This window comes from Nothobranchius furzeri, chromosome 1 (assembly GCF_043380555.1).
Source record: "Nothobranchius furzeri strain GRZ-AD chromosome 1, NfurGRZ-RIMD1, whole genome shotgun sequence".
Classification (NCBI taxonomy): domain Eukaryota; kingdom Metazoa; phylum Chordata; class Actinopteri; order Cyprinodontiformes; family Nothobranchiidae; genus Nothobranchius; species Nothobranchius furzeri.
In genome coordinates, this window is record NC_091741.1 from 92,514,000 (window position 1) to 92,540,818 (window position 26,819).

Here is a 26,819-nt window from a genome sequence, read left to right on the forward strand (position 1 = left end):
TCCTCACCTATGGTCATGAGCTTTGGGTAATGACCGAAAGAATGAGATCGCGGATACAAGCGGCCAAAATGAGTTTCCTCCGTAGGGTGGCCGGGCTCAGCCTTAGAGATAGGGTGAGGAGCTCGGACATTCGGGAGGGACTCGGAGTAGAACCGCTGCTCCTCCGGATCAAAAGGAGTCAGTTGAGGTGGTTTGGGCATCTGGTCAGGATGCCTCCTGGGCGCCTCCCTGGGGAGGTGTTTCGGGCATGTCCTGCCGGCAGGAGGCCCCCGGGTCGACCCAGGACAGGTTGGAGAGGTTACATCTCCAATCTGGTCCGGGAACGCCTTGGGGTCCTGCCGGAGGAGCTGGTGGAGAAGGCCGGGGAGAGGACGGTCTGGAGCTCCCTAGTTGGGATGCTGCCCCCACGACCCGGACCCGGATAAGCGGAGGAAGACGACGACGATTTTTAGGGTTATCACGGTGTGAAAATTTAACCTCACGGTTATTGTGACCAAAATTATCACGGTTTTCGGTATTATCACGGTATTTTTTTTTACACATATTACATTTTCAGACAGCTAAATAAACCCTGTATATCAGGAAAATATTGTAGTTTGTGTCTAAATTTTGCCTAAAATGTTTTATTTTGTATTTATGTTGTTTATTTGTTTACATTTTCCCCCTTTAGTCTTTAAAATACCAATATTTGCCCATAACTTCTTATTTTTTGTCTGTTTGATGTCATCATTTTAAAAATATTAGACCAGATGATACTCAGTACTCAAGTAGCCTTCTAATCAGATACTTTTTTACCCTTACTTGAGTAATAAAACCTATATCAGGAAAATATTGTCCTCGGTTTGTGTCCTTCCAGTGAGCTTTGCAGATTTGGAAAAATGTCATCAGGCAGTAATCATTGTTGAATTCATAATTATTCTCGGAGAGGGACCAACTCTTATCTGCCCCTGGGAGCCCCGTAATGCATAGCGTCATTTCAACATGGGGGTGTCCGCGACACGGTTTACATGCAGGTAGCGGCGCTGCTGCTGCTTTATATAGCGACTCGTTGCATTCTCCCTCAACCCAAATCCTCGGATCACACATTTTAGCTAAAACGCTAACGTTAGCTTGCCTTGCGTTGACTGTAGATTTGTGGGTGATGGTCACGCAGATGTGTCATGAAATTTGAAGCGTTGCTGCCTTTCACAGACACTTTTTCTGCACGTGCTGCAAACAGGATAGCCGTCTTCTATCAACTGTCCCTCTGCATTCTTCAAATATCCAAAAAATGCCCATACTTCCCACTTTGTCTTCTTTGAGGGTTAATAACTGTCCTGAGCGCTGCCGTCTCCTCCTTTGGCCATTATTTTAGCTTTAGCTTCAAGAAAGTTTTGGTTGTAAACAAAAAAGTGCGCATGTGCCGCCGGCAACTTCAGCAGATGATACAGTGGCTGGTAAGGGTCACCGCGCCTACACCGCAGCCACGGTAATTCACTGATATAATATATTTTTAAAATAACAAGACTGTTATTATTATTGTCAACTTTTTTTTACCCAGGTTTATCGCTACACCGGTTACCGTGACAACCCTAGTTGTTTTAAAGGGTTAAATCCAATTTATTTCTCCCCATTCCCGATTTCCGATCATGAACCAAAGATTCACAATTCAGCTCTATACTTTTTGTACAGATGGCCTCTTGACCTTTAACGCCCCTACAATATGTAAAGCTTTGCTGATCTTCTTGTTGATGCCAGTCAGACATGGCAAGCCCAAATGTATTGTGAGGGTCCTGTCAGAAGGAGCTTCAATTCCTACCACTGACAGAACTTCCAAAATGTTCCAGGGCAGGGGGGGAGACACTGAGTCTAAATGGGCCCTGTTCCTTGCTTCCACTGTTGAGGTGGCTGACTAGAGCTGTGGCCGCAGGGTTGTTGCTGCCTGTTGTCGCGGCAACCCCCAAACCATCTGGTGGACACCGGTGGTTAGTGATGCTGTCAAGCTGAAGAAAAGGTCCTATCAGGTCTTTTTGGCCTGTGGGACTCCAGATGCAGCTGATGGTTATCGGCACTCCAAGCAGAATGTGGCTCGGGTGGTCGCGAAGGCAAAAACCCAGGCATGTTAGGAGTTCGGTGAGACCATGGAGCAAGACTTCCTTATGGCTTCGATGAGATTCGCAGTTATGCAGGAATTGTACCGGTCTGTCATGGTAAAGAGAGAGCTGAGCCGAAAGGTGAAGCTCTTGACCAACCCTCACATATGGTCACAAGTTTTGGGTGGTGACTGAAAGAATGAGATTTTACATACAAGCGGCCGAAATGAATGGCTGGACTCCCACTTAAGCCGGGCGTACACTGTGCGACTTTTTCACTCGCAGCACTCAGCTTCAGCTCAAACTGTACGACTTCCTCGCAGAGCAGATCTCACGAGTCATGTGCTCACACTGTACGACCCAGTTCTCGTATGCGACCTGACTGCTCACACTGTACGTCTGGTAGCAACACTTCGGCCCAAAAATGTGCTAAAAATAGCAGTTTTTACTCAACACGTCAGACTTTTTTGTCTTGTCTTGCCTGTTGTCCTTCGGGAGTGCTGCAGGAGGACACACAGGGATTTATGGGGGTTGGATGAGGAAAACGAAATAAAGACAGTAAATCTGTGTTTTGTGATCAGTTTAATTTGACATGAACACGACAAACACGCTTTCTTGACAATCTTTGTGAGTAAAAAAAACGTGTAGAAACAAAAACGAACAGCGTGTGTTATTGGGGAAATAGCGAGCGACCGGCGTTGATGCAGGATAGCGCGCGCATGCGCCGTGAGCGGTTCTGATACTTTTTGGGTCGCAGCTGCTCGCAGCGCCGCTTGAACAGTGCGATACCCTCAAGAGGGACGAGCGAAATATTAAACACACCAGAAGTCCGTGCGACCTCACGACTGCTGATCGGCGGCTGGTCACGTGGTGTTAATCGCCTCTCGTAACCCCTGTACACACGACGCTCAGCGCAAAACTCGCCCCGATGTCGTGGCTTCTCGCACGACTGGAAAATCGGCTCAAAAAAGTGAAAAAGTCGCACAGTGTACGCCCGGCTTAAGAGATAGGGTGAGAAGCTTGGTCATCAGGGAGGAGGTCAGTGTAGACCTGCTGCTCCTCCACATTGAGAGGAGCCAGTTGAGGTGCCTCGGACATCTGGTCAGGATGCCTCCTGGTTGACTCTCTGGTAAGGTTTTCCAGTGTAGTGTAATGGTTTCTGCTCTTTTATGAAAGATGAACCATCCTACATATTAATTTGGAATATTAATTTTTAATAAATTAATAACCAAATTTTATAGGGTTAAGAAGACTCAAAGGTTGTTTTCATCGATAAACTGACGATAATATCCGTGGGTCTGTGTTTCAGTTCAATGAAGAGACAAGTTTGAAAGTTCAAAGTTTTAATTCTTCAAATTAAACTAATGATTTTGAAATGACAAGCATAGGAAATTAATCAATATTGGCAACCTTGTTGGACCATCTTTAACAGTTGATATTTTAAGCTTGCACAAATAGACCTTGTGTTGGATGTGCTAAGATTTGAGAATGATGTGATATGAATGCGTGTGTGCAGGTATCTGAGATTGCTTCAGGAAGAAACAGGTGTCTGAGTGAAAAGTGATGGTTTGAATAAAACTTAGGTCTTATTAGAAAAAGGCATCAAACGCTATCTGTCGTGTACTGCCTCACCGTATGAGGACCCCCTTTTCAGATCCGGACGTCACCGGAGGATATTCATCCAGGGGACACCTTGGCTGGCAGAGAAGACGAAGGTGTCCGACGCTCCGGTTCAGAGTTGACCTCGGTACACGTTGATGACGCGTTTGGCAGATGCGCTATCTTAAGTTTAAATTACTCAGAAATCAAAAGACTCTGGACGAGTCTGCGTTAGCTGGTTGCAATTCAGCTATCCTGTCTGGCTTGACAGGAATAGCGTGTGTGTGTGTGTGGGAGGGGGGGGGGGGGGGGGGGGCAGGACCCGCAGGCTCCCTTCCCGTGTGTGTGTTCAACACGTCCGCTCTCTCCCGTAGACAAACTCCAACTGAATCATGAACTGAAACTTACCAAACCCAGTTCTCTTCCCAAAAGCAAACGTGTGCGTCAGAGCAAATGTGTTTTGGAGTTTACTGTGAGAGTTTGAGTGAGTGTTTGAGTGTGTGAAGGTCACCACTAAAACATCTTCAAGCATTATTTAATTAAGTATGGATTCATTATAGTTATGATTAACCAAAGCATAATAATCATTCATTTGATTAAAACACATTTATAATGAGTAAAATGGTAAAATGATTGTTTAGCATTAATAAACAAAGGAAGCGTAAGACTCTTTTATTATGACTAGCTTTCATGAGAACTCCATCTTCTGGCACTGCAGGTGTTCAGATGCTGTGGTTTCTGTTGAATCTTGCAGACTTCATGTCGGCAAAGTTCTTAATCTGTGGGTGAAAGTTCTGAGCGACCCAGCACTTGACCCAGCCGGGCAATACAACCTTTGGCACAGAAAAACCCATATTTCCTCACCTTACACCAGGCACGTCCAACCAGGAGATCTACAGGGAGACCCAGGACACATTGGACAGACTATGTGTCTGGCCAGGGAATGCCTTGGGATTCACCCGGAAGAGCTAGCCTGAGAGGGATGTCTGGGCCTGTCATCTGGGTGGCGACCCAACTCCGGATAAGCGGAAGAAAACGAATGGATGGATGGATAAACTCAACTATGCTTCAATGCTTGTTAATTCTAATTTTGTAGTCTTAAGTGTGGCTTTTCTCTTAAGACTACAATTGGGGTGTAATCATTTTTGCAACATGGGCTTGAATGGATTTGTTAGGAACATCACATTTTTGTTTGTTCAAATTAACTAATCTTGTTTGCAATCAATGGCCCACATTTGTGGGAATATTTTGTGGTGTCTCATAGAAAATGTCTGTTCTGAAAGGAAACTAAAGGTTTTCTGACAAATGTAGAGAGGTGCACTCATTTATGCTGAGCACTGTATCTCCAAAATTAGCTTCTGATAGAAAATAGACAGTGAAATTCTAGGTTTTGAAAACCCTCACAGATCTACGTCACACTGCAAATTATCGTTCATGCACTCACCAATCTTGATTAATAACAGGTAAGGCTGTTGTTGTTTTAATGTCCAGGAATCACCAGAGAATTTCTTGGCTAGTTTATGCTAACCTTTAGCATTAGCTACTCCACCTCACAACAGAAACTCCTCCAGGACTGTGTTATTTGTGGAGATAAAACATCCAGATTGCAAGTCAGTGGTAGAGTCGCGTTGCTATTATCCAGTCTGGAATGAAATGTCTAAATGTCAGGACAAAGGACTCCAAAACCTATCGTCTGAAGGTCAGCTGGGATGTGGGCAACTTGGAGGTCCAAGAAATGATGCACCGGTATTTTATTCCCCTGAAAATGACCTTCAAGGGATTCATTCCTACTAGAGACCAAGCAAATGTGTTGATTAAACGAGTCAAGCGCTGCTCTAATAAAGCTCATAAGTTCCCCGGGTACAGGCCTGCTTGCCTCACTGCTCCTCATGGCTAACTCTCTCAGCCCCTTGACTGCATTTTTTTGAGTTCTCCATTTTCACAGTACATTTGATACTGATCTTTCTCCTGACATCAGAAACCGTTCAGCTAGGGGGGGAAATCCTTGCTATTGTCACCATCTCTGATTAAAGGAAACACCTGAGGTTGTCGGTAACAGCACAATGGACATGCCGATGTAGGGTCTGACTGAACCTGACTCTGGATCAGCCTCAACACAGCAGAGCAACTGAAAGAATGACAGAAAGTGGATCATTTTACAGGGTTAAGAATCACCAGTTAGCTTCTCTGAGGGTTTTGCTGCGTGTTTCATGAGCTGAGCTGCAGGATCAGGATCTGACGTGTTCGTCTGCATGCAGAGAACAGAAGTGTCCTGTGGGGAGGTAATAATGAACACACCAGGTTCAGAGACTGGCACAAGTTGAGGACTTGGTTGCCTACATGTGATTGGAAGCGTGTGTGCACAGTGAGTCTTTTCTCATTGTAGTGTGGTCCTCTCGCTGGTGTGTGTAATTCTGTTTCTGCAGCACCTTCTTGCATTACGTCCTCTCCATATGGCGCCTTCCCGTTAACTGTTGATTGTTTGGCATCAGCTTACTCTGGCATTATTTCCCTTGGAAAATGATTCACTGAATTTAACAGCTGCTGTTTTCCTGCTAAGATGATTGTGTAGTGATGCTTTTCGCGTTTTTGTCTCAGAGGACCAAAATCTCAGGAACTCATCAGAAACCTTCAGTTATTTCAGGAAAAGACACACAAAAAAACACCGATGTGTTAGTTGTTGCAAGGTTTTTGTCCAATTTCTTTTCTTAATTTTGAAGCCTGAAGAAGAAAATAAACTTTTGTTGTTATCAATAATTTGGTTTTTGATTTGAGTAAAACCATTAAACCTCATGTTCATAATGAAGTCATCAGCTTTTTCTATTTTCACCCTCAGATTGGTCAGATCCTGCGGAGCCCGTTCATGAAGTTTGTGGCCCACGCTGTGTCCTTCACCCTCTTCCTCGGCCTGCTGGTCATCAATGCTTCAGACCGCTTTGAGGGTGTGAAGAACCTGCCCAATGAGACCATCACAGACCACCCTCGACAGGTGTTCAGGGTGAAAACCACCCAGTTCTCCTGGACAGAGATGCTGATCATGAAATGGGTGTTGGGTAAGTTTCTTTCTCAGACTCTTTAACTTTGAACTGATAGACTCAGTAAGACATTTTTTTTATCTCCACAGTATATTTATAGCTTTGCTATGTTAGAACTATGTTAGGTGGCATGAAAAAATGTTGTATGCTAGCTTGTTTAGCAAATTTGCTATTGCAGCTTTAAGAACAACAAACCCAGAACAACGTTTAAAGCTCTCACAATGTTCTTTTTTTTCTTTTTCACGTTTCTTTTTCCATTTGACTTAGCAGGAAATTTAGTTTTCTCTTGTTCCAAAAGCTCAAAGGTTTCCACACTTCCTGAAAACAACTACAGTATGTTACTAGTAGAAACTTCAAGTGTCGCAAACTACCTGATTTTGGACTAAATCAGAATCTAACAGGTGCCAGACAGTAGGCGTGTTTCCGTTATCTACACTTCAGGGTAAAGTCTAGGAGGGGAAAGTTGACCAGAAGAAGAAAGAAAGAAGAAAATGTCATTTCTATAGCACCTCTCAAGATAAAAACCACGAGGCGCTTCACGAAAACAAAGAATGTAAATATATAGAAAAGAATTTAGCAAATGATTAAAACTATATTTAAAATGAGCAAAAAAATAGACAATTGTTATTAAAAAAATGTTAAGAAAGAGAGAGTAAACAGGAAAGAGGGAAATCAGTGGATCCTGAGGAAGGTGGAATAGGTAGGGAGAGCAGAATAAAGAGAGAGTGGTGAAGAAGGTCATACAAAAGCCAGCTTGAACAGGTGAGTCTTCAGCTGCTTTTTAAAGGAGACCACTGAGTCCACTGATCTCAGGCTCAGGGGGAGAGAGTTCCAGAGTCTGGGGGCCACAGCAGCAAATTATCTGTCACCTTTGGTCTTTAGCCTGGTGCTGCACAACCAGTAGGCTTTGATCGCTGGACCTCAGGGACCTGCTGGGGGTGTAGGGACTAAGAAAATCACCAATGTAAGATGGTGCTTGTCCATGTAAGGCCCTATAGACCAGAACCAGGATCTTGAAATGAACCCTGAAGTTGACTGGCAGCCAGTGAAGCTGGAGGAGAAGCGGGGTGATGTGGGTGTGTTTGGAGGACTTGGTCAGAAGCCGAGCACAGGCATTCTGAACCACCTGTAGACGGTTCAGGGAGGTTCTGCTCAGACACGTGAAAAGAGAGTTACAGTAGTCCAAGCGTGAGGAGATGAAGGTGTGGAGAACAGTCTCAAGTTCAGAGCGGGACAGAATGGGACTCAGCTTAGCAATGTTCCTGAGATGGAAGAAGGAAGAGCGAACAAGAGAACTGACATGAGAATCCAGGGTGAGAGCTGGGTCAAAGGTCACGCCAAGATTCCTGACAGAAGGTTTGGTGTGAGAAGCAAACTGACCAAGAGAGTCTCTGACTTTGGGAACCAGCTTGTCTGGGGCACAGATGAGGGTCTCAGTCTTATCTTCTCCAGGAGATAGTATGGCCTGGTACTCTCAGCTGTTGTGTCTCAATACAAATTCAGCCCTTTCAGGACTTTGCAAAGACATCAACAGCTTCGGCAGTGAGTGATGTCACTGATCAGCGCCAAGAAGTGTCCACAGTTACATTAAAAGTTTTCATCTGTCAAAGTACACACTTTTTTCCCATTCAGAGTACAGGGAAAGCTGCTGTGATATAAAATGTGGCATTCAATGATCAGGAGAAGCTCTGTTTTTTACGGCGCTCTTTGCGAGCCCCATAAATTACGTCTTTGTGGGGGAAATCTGCTGCCATTTGAGTGCTGGGAGTTTTTAAAAGCAGCGCCAACAGTGCTTTTTTGACCATGCTTCCATTCCGCTTCAAAAGCAACTCTTCTAATTTTATTAATGCTGATTGTTTTGGATGACAACTGCTGATGTCATTTCCTACAACAGCATGAGTTACCCAAAAGTTCCACTCAACTGCTCTTCTGGGCCTTTTTTGAGTACCTACCCCTGTTCAAGGCCTTTGAATGTTCCTGAAAACGGTCTGTTAGGCCAGCCTGGTGAAGTGGAGACACGCGCATACCGGGAAATTCTGATAAAATTACGCTGAAGTTCCATCAGTGGAAACACTCCTATTGTTGAATTACAAACATCGGCGCTGCAGGCCTCGTGGGCTCAGAGATTATAAACAGTGATTAGGTCCCTCTCTAGTTTTTGAAAGGAGAAAAACTGAAATGCCCTCAGCCACCTGACAGTGAAATCTGTTTCAGTGTAATGTGTCATGGTCTGCATCTGCGTCTCCCTCATGTGTTCTCCATCCCTCTCTAGGTTCTCCTTATGTGTCTCCTAGCGTCCTTATGTGTCCTTGTCTGCGTCTTCCTCATATGTTCCCTGATCTGCAGCCCCTCTAGGTTTTCCCCCTCCCCAGGTATCCCCCCAGGGCCGTTGCTCCCGTGGTCTCCCTTAGTCACACCTCTGTAGTTTTTCTTTCTGTAGTTTTTTCCTATAGGTTCAGCTTTTCATTTATTAGTATCTTTTATGGGCCATTCCCTTCTGTACCGGGTCGGCCCAGGCCGGGTAGTCCCAGTCAGCCCCAGCCTGGCCCGGTTGATTCCACACATCCTTGCCTTAAGCCCATGTGGGCTGATTCTATGCACCAATCAGAGGCTTGCTCTAATGGAAGGTGTGAATTTGCTGTCAGCAGTGGGTGTGTTGGACCTGGTCGGCCTGAAGCAGACCCCCTCGAGAAGAGGGCTGAGAATGAGCCTTGGTTGGCCCGGAAAAATACCAGGCCACCCAGATATGTAAACAACTTACGCTACCCGGCCCGGGCCGACCCGGTACAGATGGGAATGGCCCATTAGTGTGTTCCCACCGGTTCTTTAGTTCTCCTTCCTCCTTATATCATTAGTTATTTATCTTGCTCTTGTCTTTAGGTTTTGTCTTTATTCTTAGATCATGTTATTTTCTTCTCCCTGATGAGTTAATTGTTTTCACTAGGTTTCTCTCCCTACACACCTGCAGCTCATCTCCCTCTCATCCTGCCCCAGTGTATTTAACCCTGTCTGCGTCTCTGTGTGTTGTTGGTTCATTGTTTGTGTCAACCTCGTCTCATCCCCCTCGCTAGCATTAGTATCTCTAGGTCTCTTGTGTTTTTTGGATTCTCTAGGTTATGTTATTAGGATTTTTGGATTTTGTTTTTTGGCGCCCTGCATTCTCTGGATTTACTCCTTAATAAAGGATTTTTTATGTTTTTTCCACCTCCTGCCTCGTTTTCTGGTTCTGCATCTTGGGTCCTAACCTCTCTCCAAAACCACCTTGTGACATAACGTTTCTAACATGACTGAAACATTATACTGTTTTGTTATAATTTCATTGTAAAAATTCTTACATATTGCCCCTTTAAGTGTGACAAAGTAGCAAAAAATGAAGAGAAGTAAGTGGACAAACCCCTTTTTCTAAACACTGTAGCTTTAAATAAGTATTGGATGTCCTGTCACCTTTTTTGAACCACAAGTCATGCAATGTGCTGGAGAAATGTAGAAAACCATCTGTGTGATGAATCAGACATGGTCTAAAAGCAGGAAAAGGGAGCAGCAGTTCAAACAAATCAGTGATGCCATGATTATGGGTACCTGCTGTGGAGCACCACTGTATTTTACAGAAAATGTACTTCTTACTTCAGAAAAAGGGTAGAAAAAGCTGATTTACAGTGTTCAGTTTCAGGAGTCAAAATTATAACTGTTTAAACCTTTAGAGATTGAGTAATGAGTTTTTTGTAACATGATTTTAAATAGAAATTTGTTTTGGATGTTTACACAAATATCAATTAAAAACATTCAATAACTTTTTTTCAAATCAACTTTGCTTTGGCACGATATTTCGTGGTAAAACATTTGATTTACGTTTGTTGATACTTGAACTAATAATGTTTTAAGACATTAACGTCCTCCTCCATAAATGAGCACAAGTTCAGCAAAGAGTAAAAAGAAATTATTCTTCACCACCATTTACACGAGGCACAATTAAAGCTTTATTCATCAGCAAACCAATCAAGTGAAGAAAAGCCAAGGTTATGTTGACAGGGCAAATCTTCCAGAGATCCCACAGAGGTTAGCACTACCTGCCAGATGATGTCACTTGTAGAAGCAGGAACCGCCTTGATTCCAAATGAAGGGAAACGTAAAGTTTGAAGTGTGTCATAAAAACGAGCATAAGGAAGCAGGAAGCTAGGGGAGGATGACAGACAAACTCAAAGGATAAATAGCTTTGGGCAAAATCTGTCAGACCTTTGCTGCTCCCCATCTGCTGATGTTCTTCCCCCTCATTCAAACACACTTAATGTTGTGTGTGTGTGTGTGTGTGTGTGTGTGTGTGTGTGTGTGTGTGTGTGTGTGTGTGTGTGTGTGTGTGTGTGTGTGTGTGTGTGTGTGTGTGTGTGTGTGTGTGTGTGTGTGTGTGTGTGTGTGTGTGTGTGTGCCAGGACACAGTTTTCTTCTTTTTTGGTAGAAGGTGTGTGTGTGTGTGTGTGTGTGTGTGTGTGTGTGTGTGTGTGTGTGTGTGTGTGTGTGTGTGTGTGTGTGTGTGTGTGTGTGTGTGTGTGTGTGTGTGTGTGTGTGTGTGTGTGAGGGCTGAACGGACTATCATTTGTGGGCCGAAATTGTGATTTCAAACAGTACGATCAAGTGACCATCAAAGCTGCGGTTTTAGAGGTTTTGACTGATCCAGGATCAGTTGTATTGGGTTTTCCTCCTGTGTTATGGCAGCGGCAAAAGCCAGCGCGAGGGAGGTGGGTGGGGTGTACCGTCCAGCCGAGCCCGACTCCACAGCTGACAGAGCTGCATGTTCAGGTTATTTTCCCTGTTTTATGTTCCCACACACAGCGCTGCTAGAGCCGATGATAATGGCACCGTAGGTGAGCCCGGGACAGAGAGAGAGAACGTAGTTGAGTTAAGGAGAAAGAGATTCCTCCCACATCAGCAGGTTCAGGCTGACTTCTAAAGCTTGGTTTATGCTTCATCAGCACGAGTGTGGAGTTGCTCACTTCAGTTGACGTGAAAGCTCAACTTCTCTTTAAAATATGGTTTGAATGTTTCTGATGGTGCACGTTAGTTTAAACAAGCTAAGGTGTCAGAATGTGTGCGTCTCTCTCACGGAGCTGATGTTTCAGTGAGGAAAAACTATCAGATGGTTTTGAAAAACGTGCAGCCAGTCTGCCTTGTTAATGCAGGTAAAACTCCTTTTGTTGTTATTTAATACATTCAAAAGCTATTTCTACCTACAGATTTCCTCCATGCATTTTTAGAGAATAACATGTTTTTATAAAGGTCCTCTATAGATAAAAATCACAAGTACAAGTTGCTTCACAAACACTTTAAAAAAGATAATAATGGGAGAAAATATTAATAGCTTTAACTGTTTTTATTGTATGATTAAATAGTAAATATTAATGTGAATGATTTGTTGTACTAGATTAGAATCTAGACCATCTTTTCACTTAATCTACAGGATGGCTTGGCAGGCTAGTGTTGGATCTTTGCTTGCAGAAAATCGTGAATTGAACTGAAATCGCAATTTCTGCAAGAAAAATTGCAATTCAATCTTTTCCTAAAATCGTTCAGCCCTAGTGTGTGCTGACTAGGGCTGCAACAACGAATCGATAAATTCGATGAAAATCGATTACTAAAAGCGTTGGCAACGAATTGCGTCATCGATTCGTTGTGTCGCACAACTCTTCCAAAAGCGCCCCCCCTTCCCGCCCGCCGTTGCGCGCAGACCAGAGCAAGTCAGATCAGCGCGAGGGAGAGCCGATCAGCGTGAGGGAGAGCCGCAGATCAGCGCGAGGGAGAGCCCACAGATCAGCGCGAGGGAGAGCCGGTACCGGCAGATCAGCGCGAGGGAGAGCCGGCAGAGTTGCGCTGCTGCGAACCGGTTCCGCATTGTTGTGCAGCGATCCAGGCAGCTGCTTCCAGCGCACGGTCCATTCTCAAAGTGGTTCAACCAAAAAACTATAATTAGCACACGATCGTTCATGTCCGCACATGTTCTCTATTTTCTGTCTTATTTGTGCCTGAAGCCCGCTACTGCGGAGCTCATCACCTGTGCTGTGGTGATGTCACCTCACGCAGCATCGAAAACGCGCTCTCCGCTGTGTGGTCAGGAGATCCCTTTGATCTGCTCAAAAGTAACTGATGAGGTGAAAAGGTAAGAATCCAGGCAACAGATTTTCTGGAGAATTAAGAGGAGATGCAGGAAGATGAGAGACAGACAGGACAGGAAAATAGTTAAATAAAAACAAGAAAACAAAACAAAGTGTTGAAAAGTAAAATGTAGGTAGATTTATCTCCACTACACGTTTTTACCTGTAAAAAACAATAAGTTATACACATGTTATATTTATACATCTGATACAATTCAGATCACCTTCAAAACTCAGTCACACACCCAGGGCCGTTTCAAGACATTTTAGGGGCCAAAGCAAAATGCCCCCCACCCCCCCATAACTGGGCTCCCCAGAAGCCTCTGTGTAATTCATACCCTCTCCAGTAGTGTTAGTTATACAGTGTTTATAAAAGCCCCTCAGACATTACTGACATGTTCTAATATTATCAGATGAAAAACTAAATTATCAGACATGCTGTCTCATCTGCTGCTTTTCTAAACTTTTTAAAAGTAACAAAACCATGTGAAAGCCACCATTTGTGGATTCTCTGAAAGTTTCCATGGAGTGTGTGACAACTTATTTTTTCATTGATCCTATCGTCTAATCTCACAGCTGAAACAAGCATCCTTAATAATCTGTGCACAGGAAGCTTACCGATGCTGTAGTAAAACAAAAGGTATAATAATTTATTATTAATAAAACCTTGTTGCAGCACTAAAGCAGAAAAATTAGATTTTGCATTAAATATGCAAAATATTTACATAGGAATTGTTTTAGAGCCCTTTTATTGGCAGAATCTGATATTAATTTAGTTCTTACAAAAAATGGGTCCCAACATAGTTTGTTTGGCATTGCCATAGTGTGACGTCATAGGCACAGATCCCCTGTCCTCTTGTTTGGAAATGGAAATATGATCACCCTACATTAAACAAACTGTCCACCCGGGCTTTTGCGCTGCACAGAGATGCTTCGCTGCCTATGACTGAACGTCAGTTGAGAGTCAGTCTCATGCAGACTGACCAATGAAGAGAGGGCCTCAAGTTAAGACCCTCTCCTCATTGGTCAGTCCACACGAGGTGGGTCAAAGGTTATTCTGGGCAGGTTACGTGTTGTCAGGCATTCAAGTATTGAGTATATTTACTGCATATTACAGTAAAATATTCTGTATGTGACCACATTATGGTTATCCTTGGGTTGTGATGATGGAGCCCTTGAATATTGTTGCCCAGGGTACAACAAAGTGTTAATCTGGCCCTGGTTCCGCCGTCACATTCCCGCAGAAACTGGTTGATCACACCGGGGCCAGACTACTAGCGTGTGGTTTTACAACCACAATGTCCTCAGAAGCAAAAACGCTTTTAAAAGGGAGGGAGGAGTCCTAACTGTTGCTGCAGGCGTGTTGTGTGAGAGTGCAGTTATATACTGGTTAATATATTTTTGGGTTCAGTTGCTTTCATGTGGCCTAATGTGAGTCTATTTGGGATCATTGGAATGATCAGCAGCATTTCTTGATGTGACTTTATGGCAGTTGCCCAGGGCATCATCGCAAGGAGGATGGCATTCATTTACTTTTGCTTTATTTGGTATTTTTTCAGTCATTTTTGGAAATAGTGATTAATTTTGATTAATTCACAGCCTATGTTTAATTACATTTAAAATAAATGTCAACAGATGAGATCAAACAAAACACATGAGAATTGCCCTTAAGCTGTTTAACTTGGACCAAGCATTTTAGGTCACAGATAGATGTAGCTTAGGGTCTCTGTCTATACACCTTATAAGACAATTTAGGTGATGGCATGTTGTTTTTCTGCTATTGAACTGTTTTCTAATAATGTTGTGTTAAATAAAGTGAAGGAAGGAGAGAAATAACGTTTCCCTAGCAGTTTTTAAAAATTTCCCCATGTAATCGATTAATCGATTAATCGTGTCGAGACCCCATCTGATTAATCGATTATCCAAATAATCGTTTGTTGCAGCCCTAGTGCTGACAGGTGCTGCAGCTTTTGTATAGACGTAATTCCATGAGCATGTTTCAGAGATACTGATCATGTTACATTTTCACTAAGCAATTTTCCTCTTGTTTTGGTTCCATCTGGAGAAGAGCAGAGTGGTTTCACACATCAAAATTAGGCTTTTAACTGTGTGTATCCACCTGAGGTCTGAGTGGCACATCTGTGCCTTTTTGAGTATAGCCTATACATGATTTATGACAGGTCTCAAAAGCCTCCTCCGCCTTGTGTACTCCATATTGATTTTGTTCACCAAACGTGCTTATTGCTGTGTGTGTTGGTGTGTTTGTCCTCCTTCAGGCATGATTTGGTCTGAATGTAAGGAGATCTGGAGCGACGGCCCCAGAGAGTACATCATGCACCTTTGGAATGTTCTAGATTTCGGCATGTTGTCGATCTTTGTGGCATCCTTCACGGCACGTTTGATGGCATTCCTCAAGGCATCCAAAGCCCAGCAGTATGTGGACATGCACGTACCAGATGACGACCTCAGCAATGCCTCACTGCCAGATGAAGTAGCTTACTTCACTTATGGTATGACATTCATAAAAGAAATATATTTTTCTTTTCATCATTTACTAAATATTTCTTTGTAATAAGCAAGTTTGTTGTGTGAGCAGTTATCATTCTACATTATAACCATTTATTTACCTTTTCTGACTGTGAAACGTGTTTTGTCCTGTTCTACAAGCTAATTTCATATCTAAAAATCTATATTTTTTTTGTCTTTGTTGTTTGTCCCTGGTGAAAATCTTCAAGTTAGACATGTAAACATCATGGCTTCCACTTGACCTGAAACTTTGACCCTGGTAACATCTGACATTAACGTCTGTCTTTGTTGACCTGATTACAGCAATCTGGACTGGATGCAAGCACAGATCTAACCATATTTGGTGGTCTGGTTAACATTCGCCACACATGCAGCATTGGGCCACATTACAAGAACTGTTTATTAGATGGACTCAAGAGTGAAAACGAACACTTTTGGTCTTACACTGGTTCAGGTGTGTCGTTTCTTTGTGGGCTGTTTTTCATTAGGCTGTGGCTCAGGTAAAAATGGAAGGGAGGTTCATAATGTTGAACATTAATGATATTTTGATTCAGAGTTAAAGCAATGAAAGGGGGCGTACTATTTAACCTAAGGTCAGAGTCTCCCTGAGCTGTGATGGCTGGTGACCAGCTGGAGGCAGAGAGTAGTGAAACAATAAGTTGAAATCACAGTTAATTCATACGTACTACGTTTTTTTTAGAAAGCTGGGTCATGTGGTTTTTTTTTGTGACCGCTAATAATTTGTGATACTTATGCAAATGAGCATGTGAAAGTAATCACAAAGTGTCTCAGTCATGTCTGAAATTGTTTGCAGCTTGGCTACCAACCCCTCTCAAATTTGTCTCACATTGAAATACAAAGCATCCCTGCAAACAGTCAATGTCACGTGGACGTGCAGATCATGTCTATATTATCGGTCCAGACCACGTCTGTAGGACGTACAAATTAGATCATGTAGTCGATGGATCTCTGACTATTTTGAGAAAGATTTTGTTGCATGAATTTTTTTCCAACACGTTTAAAGTTCCAGCGACACACAACTGATGTCCTGTGAAGTCTGTGAAAAGCAGAGCTGCCATGTTTCTGTCATTGCTCTCTTCCCACTGTGCAAAGACCTTGTTTGGACGTCCTACAGACGTGGGCTGGACAGACAGACTCAATATAGACATGATCTGCACGTCCATGTGACGTTGACTGTTAGCAGGATTTTGTCTGTGCCACGGTGTTGTTCACCAGCATGCACCATAACTAGGGATGGGTAACTTTAACATTGGAATCGATACGGTACCAATTCCCGGTACCTACGAATCGATACCGGTATGTAACGGTATCAATTTTTGATATTTTTGAATGTTTAATAATTATTTTAATTGCTTTTTTATTTAAATATATATTATTTTCCCAATATATAACCATATTTGATAAATATCATGATAAATAACATACAACTGTTTGTATTTTATCATCGTAGTGTTGTACAAAATTCTTCAATATAAAAACGTTCAACAACAACTGTTTCTAAGTGATGCAAAACAAACCCAGTATGTACTCTCCATGTAATCTGTGCCCTCTGGAATAACTTTGATGAGGAGACCGTGTATTATAAACTACAAATGAAACTAAAGCAAACTTCGATACCATACAACAGTTTGTATTTTAATATTGGGACAGGGCTGCCAACAGTTGAACATTTCAAAGAGTGAGATGGGGTCACGGGGTTGGGAGCGGACAATTCGCCGACCATTTCGAGAGGGGGGGGGGGGGGATTAATATTGACTTTATTTATTTATTTCTACTCTACGGAAGAGGATTAGAGCCACTGACAAGGAAAGAAAAAAAAGAAAGAGAATTCTTACTTTTTTCTCAGAATTCTGACTTTCAACCTCAGAATGCCGAATTCTCTTTCTTTTATTCTTTTTTTATGAGATGCCTCATACTCAGATTGTTGTAGCTGGTTTTATCATCACCCAATAGCCCCTCGCATTTAATGAAGTGAAGCCAAACTTTAGAGCGTGCGCGCTTTCATCTAGTCAGAATTTTGAAGTTCCAAGTAAAAAGTGAACGCACCATTAGCCGAACGGAAGCTAAGATATCAAGCTAACGTTATCTTAAACATTTTATTTACCTACCGGAGCAGATTAGGATGATGATGCCTAACTTAGATCGTTGTTTCTGGTTTCATCATCACCCAGTTACCCATCCCATTTAATGAAGTGGACCCAAACTTCAGAATGCTTCCCTTCTGCCATGCTGCTTTGTTTACAGCTCGTCCACAGTGACTGACGACGTCTAGCTCTGGCGCGGCACGGGTACCGAAAAAAGGTACTGCTTCCAGTGTTGCCAACTGTTTTTGACTGAAAGTGGCTGAAGTCCCCCCCCCCCCCCCCCCCCCCCTCCGAAGGTCGCTAGATGTCGCCAGATGACGTCACTTGCTAATTTACATGTTGATGACGTCATTACGCCACATTGGCGTTCATTTTCCCCATAGCATAACTCAGACCTCCTGCTCTCCTCATTCTCACAGCTATTTTCCTAAAAAGCAGTTTTGTTACACCTCATAGTTTCTCAACTTCTCCGTTGTGTATTCTCTCCATCGTGATAAAAATGGCGCACTGAGCAAAAGGGGGCGGGTGTCTCATATTATAACCATCCCTGTGTCACTGAAGGAAATTCAGATGAGCCACAGAGCTGCGTGTGTAAACGGGACGGTAGTTGAAACTCTCGTTGACTTTATTTGCCAAATGCAGGAAAAGCCATAGTGTCTGACGGCTGCAGAACCAGAGATCGCAGTTTGACCCCTGTGCCGTCTCTAGTAGAAGCGTGAGTCTGCAGCAGCAGCAGACGTCGGCGTGAGTCTGCAGCTCTGCAACTGTACCTTTGTCTTCGGCGAATCAGCCCGGCCGAAAGCGGTTTATGATTGGTCAGTCCTTGTGCACATGAGCAGACTATCATTCTCTTGCCTTACTCCCAGAAGAACGGTTCAGAGTGCAAATGGTTTATTTGTTGGTAATCTGTAGGGAATATCTACAAGAAAGTTCTACAGAAAGTAGCAACGGGTCCTGAGAAATGTCGCTAGGTTTGTTGCTAGGCGCTTTTTGGAAAAAATAAGTTGTTGAGGGGGTCAAAAAGTCGTTAGGAACAGCGACAAAGTCGCTGAGTTGGCAACACTGAGTCTGCTTCATATAAAGTGAATTGGAACTCAGTCAGTACTATGGAATATGGTCGGTGCCCTAAAACATGCTGAATTCGGTACCCGTCCCTAACCATAACGTCTGATTGGTCAGAATGGATGAGTTTTAGTGTGGTATTATGTCATTTCTCTGTGTGGATGCTCATGTGGATGGTGAACAGAAACTATTTACGATACATGTTTATTAGCCCACAGAAAATAGCAGTGGGCTTTGATCAGAAATGGTTCCACAAAATAAATCCCATGTGACACACACACATTCAGACCTGCCTGCTTCTGACTGACTCAGCCCCCCCCCCCCCCCCCCCCCACCCCCCCACCCCCCACCCCCACCCCCACTGCAGCACACAAATCTGTTTGAATGATTTTCACTAAGCTTATGGAGCACTCAGCTGACATACACGTTCATGGTTGTCATGATGCTGACGGCTCCAAAAAGAAGAGGGAAGCAGATTTGAACAGAAAGTACAACATTATCTTGATGTAGAGTACATATCAGATGCATGTCACTGAACTACAGGTTCCAAGAATCGAACCCTCATCGTCTCTGCCCCCTGGTGGTCAGAATCTTTTATGACACTTTAAATCTGAGAAAAGCACAAACTAGTAATACTGAGTTTGTATTTCTTTAACTTCTTCCCTTCCTAACATGCTTCTGAATTCTCCCGGTCCACATTTCTTCTGCTTTAACTCACTTCTCCTTCATCTGCTCTGTTTGCCGCCTACTCAGCTTATCTCGGTTCCCTTTCCTCCTGCTGCTCCTCCCTCTTTCCATCTTCAAGTCCAGCTTCTCCTCATTTCATTCCCACTTAATCCATCCTTCTACTGTGTAGTCTCTTGAGCTTGTGTTGCCAGAAGCTAGGGGAAGATCTCTTGCACACATTTCAATCACTGCATGCTGTTTTCAGAAAGAGCTTAAGAAGCAGGGCTTTTTTTAGCTAAATGTGATCATTTTAAACATTTAAATCTATCTGAACTACCTTTGCATTGCAGTTTTGGAAATCTGACAAATAATATTTAACTAATGGTTGCATGAGTTAGGGGTTAAATAAAATGTCAAGCACATAATAACATCTATTTCACTCTTTCTGCAGCCAGAAACAAGTGGCGCCCATCTGACCCTCAGATCATTTCTGAGGGTTTGTACGCCATCGCTGTGGTGCTGAGTTTCTCCCGCATCGCCTACATCCTGCCCGCCAACGAGAGCTTCGGCCCACTACAGATTTCCCTGGGGCGAACTGTCAAAGACATCTTCAAGTTCATGGTCATCTTCATCATGGTGTTTGTGGCCTTCATGATTGGCATGTTCAACCTCTACTCGTACTACCTGGGAGCCAAGTACAACCCCGCCTTCACCACGTGAGTTAAAGTCAGCCGTGAGACTGGTTCAGCAGCTGCTGCGAGCGTGTGTGGTCACATGTTTGATAGGTCAGTGTGAGGAAAGGAGTTCAAATCAGTTTTGTCAGGGGTCTTTGGTTTGGACTCGATCTGTATTGCTGCCCGTTATGGCTGAGCAACGCTGAAATCCCCTGGACAATAGAAACAGTCGCATGACTTCCTGGATGAGATTGTTTTCTGTGAGTTTATTAAAAGCTGTTTCAGAGCAGATCAGACCATAATCTGCTTTCGGGCCTCATGGTGGCATTCAGACTGTTTGGTCAAATCTAAAAAGGTTCACACACTAAGATCTATAATACACGACTCTTGTAAATCGGTTTCCTTTTAATAACTGATAAAAAGTTAGGACTCCTGGCATTTAACTGTCACCACTTTGTATCGACTACTGTTTCATCTCAGTGTAAAAGATGTCGATGTTAGACTGGGTCTGAGCTCCAGAAAATCAAACAAAGGTGTCTGTTAGAAGTTATAAATCAAACAAGTGATGAGTAAAAGAGCATTTTCCGTCCTTTATTAATGCATCCATGTGGTCCAAAGAGGGAGGGGGGGGGGGGGGGGGATATTTCAATAGTTTTAGAAGACCGTTGGAAACCATTATAGGGAGATGTTAGTAGATGCTGAGGCACCCGCCTCATTGATCTTTCATGTCTGCACACGTTTATTATTTTGGCTAGACGTGATCAATGGCTGCTGGTGTGAGTCAAGGTGACTGGATGACCTCTAACCTAATCTGTGTCTTCTACCTCAATCATTTTACTATCCTCCATACATGTGTAATATTACAGAGCTGCTGTCCGCGAAAGCCTCGTGTCTCTAAAAATGAACCAACTCAGGAAATGCTAAACACACAACAAATGATGAATGAACTATAAGTGGTAACAACTTCTCTATAAAATCTATAAAACCACAGGGAGCTGTGAAAGATGAGCTGTTTAACAAAATGGTGACAGACTTAACTGCTTATGAGATTATGAAATCAGATTCCAATCCGAACTTTGGAGAACATTAATCATTACTCAGCACTCCGCAAACATCACCAGGGCCTTATTAACCAGCTCTACTATGTGGGCGTTGGCTCTGGCTACACCAGTCTTAAGGGAGCGTGGCATGGTGGGTGTTCTGAAGAAGTTGCAGGTTGGAGAAAGAAAGCAGAGATTATGTGTGAATGTGGGAGCTGTACTGTATGTGTGGCAAGGTGGAGAAATGAGGGCCCAGGCGGGATTTGATCCCCAGACTCCCGGGTGAGAGTCATGACGCTTACCAGTCAGCCAAAGGGACATCCCCTTGGCCAAGGAGCCAGGGCGCATGATCAATCGGGACACAGTGACAGGACGTTCACACTGCCACATATGCTTTTCTGTGACGTTTGTTATATTACTATTTCATTTGGTTTTGGGAGGTTTCTATTTCCATCTGAATTCATTATTAGACTTGTGTCAATTAAAAAGCATGAAGGAAAACCCACAAAGCAACAAAATAAATATTAAACAACATATAGCCTAGGCTTTTCTCAAAGAATAATGCGAACAACTAAAGTTGTCATTTGCATTTTTTTTTACTGTGTGGGCGTCGGAACGAGCCCCCGCACTGTGAGAACAAACATCCCAGCTCTAAAGCCGATCTTTATCCGTGTACGTCACACGTCATGTGATCAGGAAGCAGACAATCCATGTGTTAGGAGATCGTTTTGGGCTGCTGTAAAAAAAGTGGGACGCAAACCAGAAAAGCTTCTGCCAATCAAAATTCAACAATGGTCATAACATGGCTCGAAATACACGGATTCTTCCCGATGTAAGGTGAGTCTACTCTTTGTGTTGGTTGTTTTGGTAGTTTTGGTGTTTACATCATCATACAGTGCAATGTTCTGTGACTCTTAAAAGGAACCCAGGTTACAAAACTTTGTGGTTCTTAAAAGATAAATGTTAGTATCTGTTATATTAAAGTGGTGTAGAAAGCCTTCTTAATGCCTTCATTTTTATAAAATTTGTAAAAATTGTTTAACTCGTAGGTCGCCATTGTTGTCAGCGTCGCAATGCCCTCTGTGTAGTGACATCATATGGTTGTACCTTGGTTGCACCGGCGGCTTTGGGACCATGTAGTGACTGTTCAGCAACATCAGCATGTCATCTGTTCAGCCTTTTCAATTTGAGCCAGAGTGAAACATTAATGAGGACATCACTGACGATGTTTCACCAAACTAGCATCAAAATGAAGAGCAAGAAGGGCGGGATGAAGCAAGTGCAGGACAAAACCGGTGGTGCGTGTGCGGCAAATGCGTCTCCATGATAACAGAGAGGGAGAGTGCTCACATTTTTGAAAAATGCTGGCAGCGAAGGGCTTTTCTGATCAGGAAACAGCAAGCAGTTAATGAGTTAATCTCCCCTCTAGCTACACAGAGAAACTTGGCATTAGTGTTTACAGACATGGGGAGGAGGCAACCGGATTCAGCACTATCATGATGGGGATGAGTGGGGCATGATGACACAACTGTGCCCCATCCAGGTGTTTGCAATAGCTCAGCAGGCCAGCAGAGGTTTTGCAGCTGAGTCAGGAAAATAGATGTGTGAAGCTAAATAACACTTTGGGGGAGGAAATAATATAAAATGGTCAACAGCTCCAAAAGTGGATGTTGCATTATATAGGACCTTTAAATTATTAATATGTAACTTTATAACTGTCCACAACATGCCTGTGTATCCAGAGGATGTGTTTGTGCTAATCCTGAATGCTGCACACAGACTAACAGCTCAGAAAGCTTGAGTCCATTCCCAATTAAAGGTCTCTGCATTACCCTGCTCATTAAGTTGGTTTAAATAACTTTTGTTACACTAAAATCTGCTGCTCATTTAAGAAAGTATCAGGTTGGATTTGTGTTTTATAGACTAGAATTTAACGAGGAGTGTAGACTGACAGTATTGGCTCAACCCATGCACATCTCTTCCTCTCCACGCCTATAGCTCCTTCCTAGAAGTCTACATTCTGCTTCATGGTGTCTGGGAGATGGATCGACCAGGACAGCTTGTGCTATATGTGAATTTCAAATTATTAAATGGCATTCTGTCACATTCACGGCTATAAATGCATTTAGCCTGCTAAAGTGCGCTTTCAGACAATTGTAAATAAAGTAGAACACATTTTAATGATGGTGTTTCACCTGAAAATAGTGAATCTACATGGCTGCAGCTCATAAAATCAACCATGCATCCTTAAATATTATTTTAGTTCATTTTAAATGACAAGAAAACAGAAAACAATAGGCCTTAGGTGTTTGTGATATATTTCACCACATTACCAACCTGCATTAAAGATAATCGCAACATATTAATCCTTTCCTGTCCCTCACAGTCAGCAATCCTCACTTGGGCATCGTCAGCGTCAGATGTTTGTTAGAAAGTTATCAGTCGCAGGCTGCTAACAGCATCATTCTTCTTATCGTCACTCTTATTTAAAAGAAAATACTCTGAGTTTTTTTTTTCTTGCTGTCACATGTCACAACTCGTTTTCTCAGAGGAAGGTATCCACAGCAGGCAATGCCGCACTATTTCTGCTTTTGTTATTATCATTTTATTTATCTGTTGGAGTGTGGTGAGGCTGGTTTGGAACTAATCTAATCTGAACATTCAGTAACTTATGGAGCTTTTTATTTTCTCCTCCTTGTGTCGGTCGCATACAGAAAGATAAGTGTGTGCTTGTGAGGTGCAGTGTGTGTTGGTTTGGAGCTTCCTAGGACACAATGAAGTGCTGATGCTTGGAGCTAAAATGGGTTTTCATGTTTTCTTAGCCGTACTTGTGGGATTCCACAAGATTATTTAGTTGTCTTTAGGTATATTTAAGCTGTAAACTTGAGGTGTTTATTTCTTACAAAAGCTGCTTAATCATTTCTCAACCTTTCTGCTAATTTGCTTGTTATGTATGTTTTACCCTGAATAGGGAAAGCTGTTTGTGACTAGATGATGCTTTCTGCCCTTCTAATGGTGACTAGTTAATCAGTAAGGCCTAGAGCATTCACCAGTCATCTTTCTAATTGACAAGTAGGCAGAATTTATGTTGACATATAACCTGTAAGGGTTTTGGATACATATAAGTCCAATGATGCGATATCAGGGGTATTGATTAAATACTCGAGTAGGTTGCCGAACCTGTCGGTGAGTGACATTTTCATGTAACCGATCTTTTTAGCTCTAATTTCCTGGTCTGGTTTCTATTTAGAAGTAGAAGAAGAAACAATGTTTTATCTGTAGGATTTATGTCCTTGCAGCTTGTTTTCAGGTTAGAAAACATTTAGGTTGATGTATTTCTTTATGGATTATTAATGCACTTTCTGTCGAGACCAACAGTAGACCACTTAGAGGAAGAAAGCTGGTCAGCTGGCTCTGTCAGAGGTGAAGGGGTCACAGCACATAGATAGAGGTAAGTACAGAGAGAATGTACATTAGAGTAGGTGAAAGTGGAGTATGAGGTAGGAGCTAGGATGTCAGATTTTAAATGGCACATGAAAAGCCCCTCCCCTCTCCTCCTCACGTGTTGATCTTTTACTATCACTAGCCATAAAAGGCACATCTGGTCAGACTTTCACTTCCCAGTGCTGCCTGTACCTAGCGTGATGTGGATCTGCAGAAGCTGTTCCGCTGAGCATCAGCGGATGGCTGTGTTCTGCTAGGCTGCCCACATGGAGCTAAATCTCCAGACAGCATGATGACCAGGAAGAGAGAGCAGAGAGTTAACTGAGAGTCAGCCGCTCTTAAAGAAACTTAATCTCGATCCCAAGGTGCTCTCCAACTACAGGCCTATCTCCATACTCCCTTTCCTTTCTAAGGTCATGGAGGAAATTGTCTACAGGCAGCTGCAGGACTACCTCGACCATTATGGTGTTTCAGAGAAGTTTCAATCAGGATTTAAGCAATACCACAGTACAGAGACTGCTCTTTTAAGAATATTTAACAATATATTTCTAACTATCGATTCCAGTCAATCAGCTGTATTGATCCTTTTAGACCTAATGGCAGCCTTTTGATACGGTGGACCATCAGATCTTTTTATCCCGCCTAGAGCATGACATTGGCATCCGGGGCTCAGTGTCGCAATGGTTTAAATCCTACCTGTCAGACAGGACTTTTTCTGTAAATATGGAGCAGTGTTGTTCGTCTCCAGCGAAACTTGGTTGTGGTGTCCCTCAAGGTTCAGTTTTGGGCCCGCTTTTGTTCTCACTGTATATGTTGCCCCTTGGCGCCATCTTTCATAAGCATGGCATCTCATACCACTTCCTTGCGGACGACGTGCAGATATATGTCCCACTACATTCTCGAAGGCCATTGTTTGATAAATTACTGAATTGTCCAAAAGATGTTAAAAACTGGCTACAGTTGAACCTTCTCACTTTAAATTACAAAAAAAAAACTGAAATTGACGTTTTTGGGGACCCTGGGCTGTTGCACGGGGTAAACAGTGTTTTTGGCCCTTTAGAATCCTTTTGCGTGTCTCAGGCAAGGAATCTGGGTTTTTTTTTTTCATTGATGGCCATTTTAAGCTTGATAAACAGATTTCTGTGGTCCAGAGTGTGTTCTTTCATTTGTGTGTTCTTAGTAAAGTCAAGCCCTATTTACCAATTCAAGACTTTGAAAAGGTTTTACACTTGCTAATCATGTCGAGACTCGACTACTGCAACTCTCTATATCATAGACTGGAGCAGTTGTCAATTCACAGCTTGCAGCTGGCTCAGAATGCAGCAGCTCGCTTGCTGACAGGTAGGAGACGCAGGGATCACATAACTCCGGTTTTAAAAGCTCTCCACTGGCTCCCGATCACTTACAGGATTCAATTTAAAATGCTACTGCTCTGTTTAAAGGCACTACAAAATTTGACCCCTCCTTATCTGTCTGAACTCTTAAACACTCATGTCCCCAAAAGAAACTTGCGATCATCCTCTCTACATCTTTTATCTGTTCCCAAGTCTAGGCTGAAGTCCAGAGGCAACAGAGCTTTTTCTGTGGCCGCTCCCAAGCTCTGTAACAACCTTCCCTTACAGATTAGGTCTGCTAACAGCCTTTCTGCCTTTAAGTCTCTTTTAAAAACCTACCTTTTTACCCTTGCTTTTAACTGATTTTATCGTTAATTTATTTTACCTAGGGTCTACTGGATGTTTCTCAGTGTTTTATCATTTTATTTTTACTGCTTGTCTGTGTACAGCACTTTGTGCAATCTCTGATTGTTGGAAATGTGCCATATAAATAAACTTGACATTGACATATAAAAAGGTACAGTACATTTGACTGATGATGGAAGTGAGATCAATGCTGTAGCATCTGAATTGCTTCTCCTTTAACATATTCTTTGTAAACATGTTAAAAGTTTACATCACAGAAGTTCTTACATCCATCTAGGAAATAACCATCTGACCCTTCTGGAAATGTGTCATCTGCCTGTTTGGGTTGCTTTACCATCCACAGGAACTGTTGTTGTCAGTGTGACCACCAGGGGTCACTCTGACATTAACTCTCACCTGGTTTGAGTTGAGCATGTTAGAGCAAATACCTGTACCCAGCTGTGCAGTGAGGAAGAAAGAGGTTTCATTTTTGATTTTGTGCATCTCTCGTCAACCTCAGAAATAATAGCCCATGTACTGTAATGTTTTTTTCCCCCATTTACATGTTTAATTCACTAATAAAAGAGAAAGGGAAGTATGTCACTATTAATGGTAGATGCACAACACCTTGTCCACAGTGAAGAGCACATGTAGGTGCTGTGTTGTGCATGTGCTTGTCTGATGTTAGATGTCTGAAAGGGCACGTCTGATGGAGGGATGAACAAAAGGCCGTTCTGATAATGCTCGTTCATTGAGGAGGGAGGCAGGTGGAGA

At 42.9% G+C, this 26,819-nt stretch overlaps 1 protein-coding gene across 1 annotated transcript in view; it reads left to right on the top strand.

Annotated features, from left to right (window-relative positions):
• The window catches only part of trpc7b (transient receptor potential cation channel, subfamily C, member 7b), a 137,565-nt gene that overhangs the window by 75,860 nt on the left and 34,886 nt on the right, over positions 1-26,819 (top strand). The window contains exons 5-7 of the mRNA XM_015945689.3: positions 6,508-6,724; positions 15,126-15,359; positions 19,660-19,924. Coding sequence (XP_015801175.3) covers positions 6,508-6,724; positions 15,126-15,359; positions 19,660-19,924 — 716 coding nt within the window. The remainder of the gene's footprint in view (positions 1-6,507; positions 6,725-15,125; positions 15,360-19,659; positions 19,925-26,819) is intronic.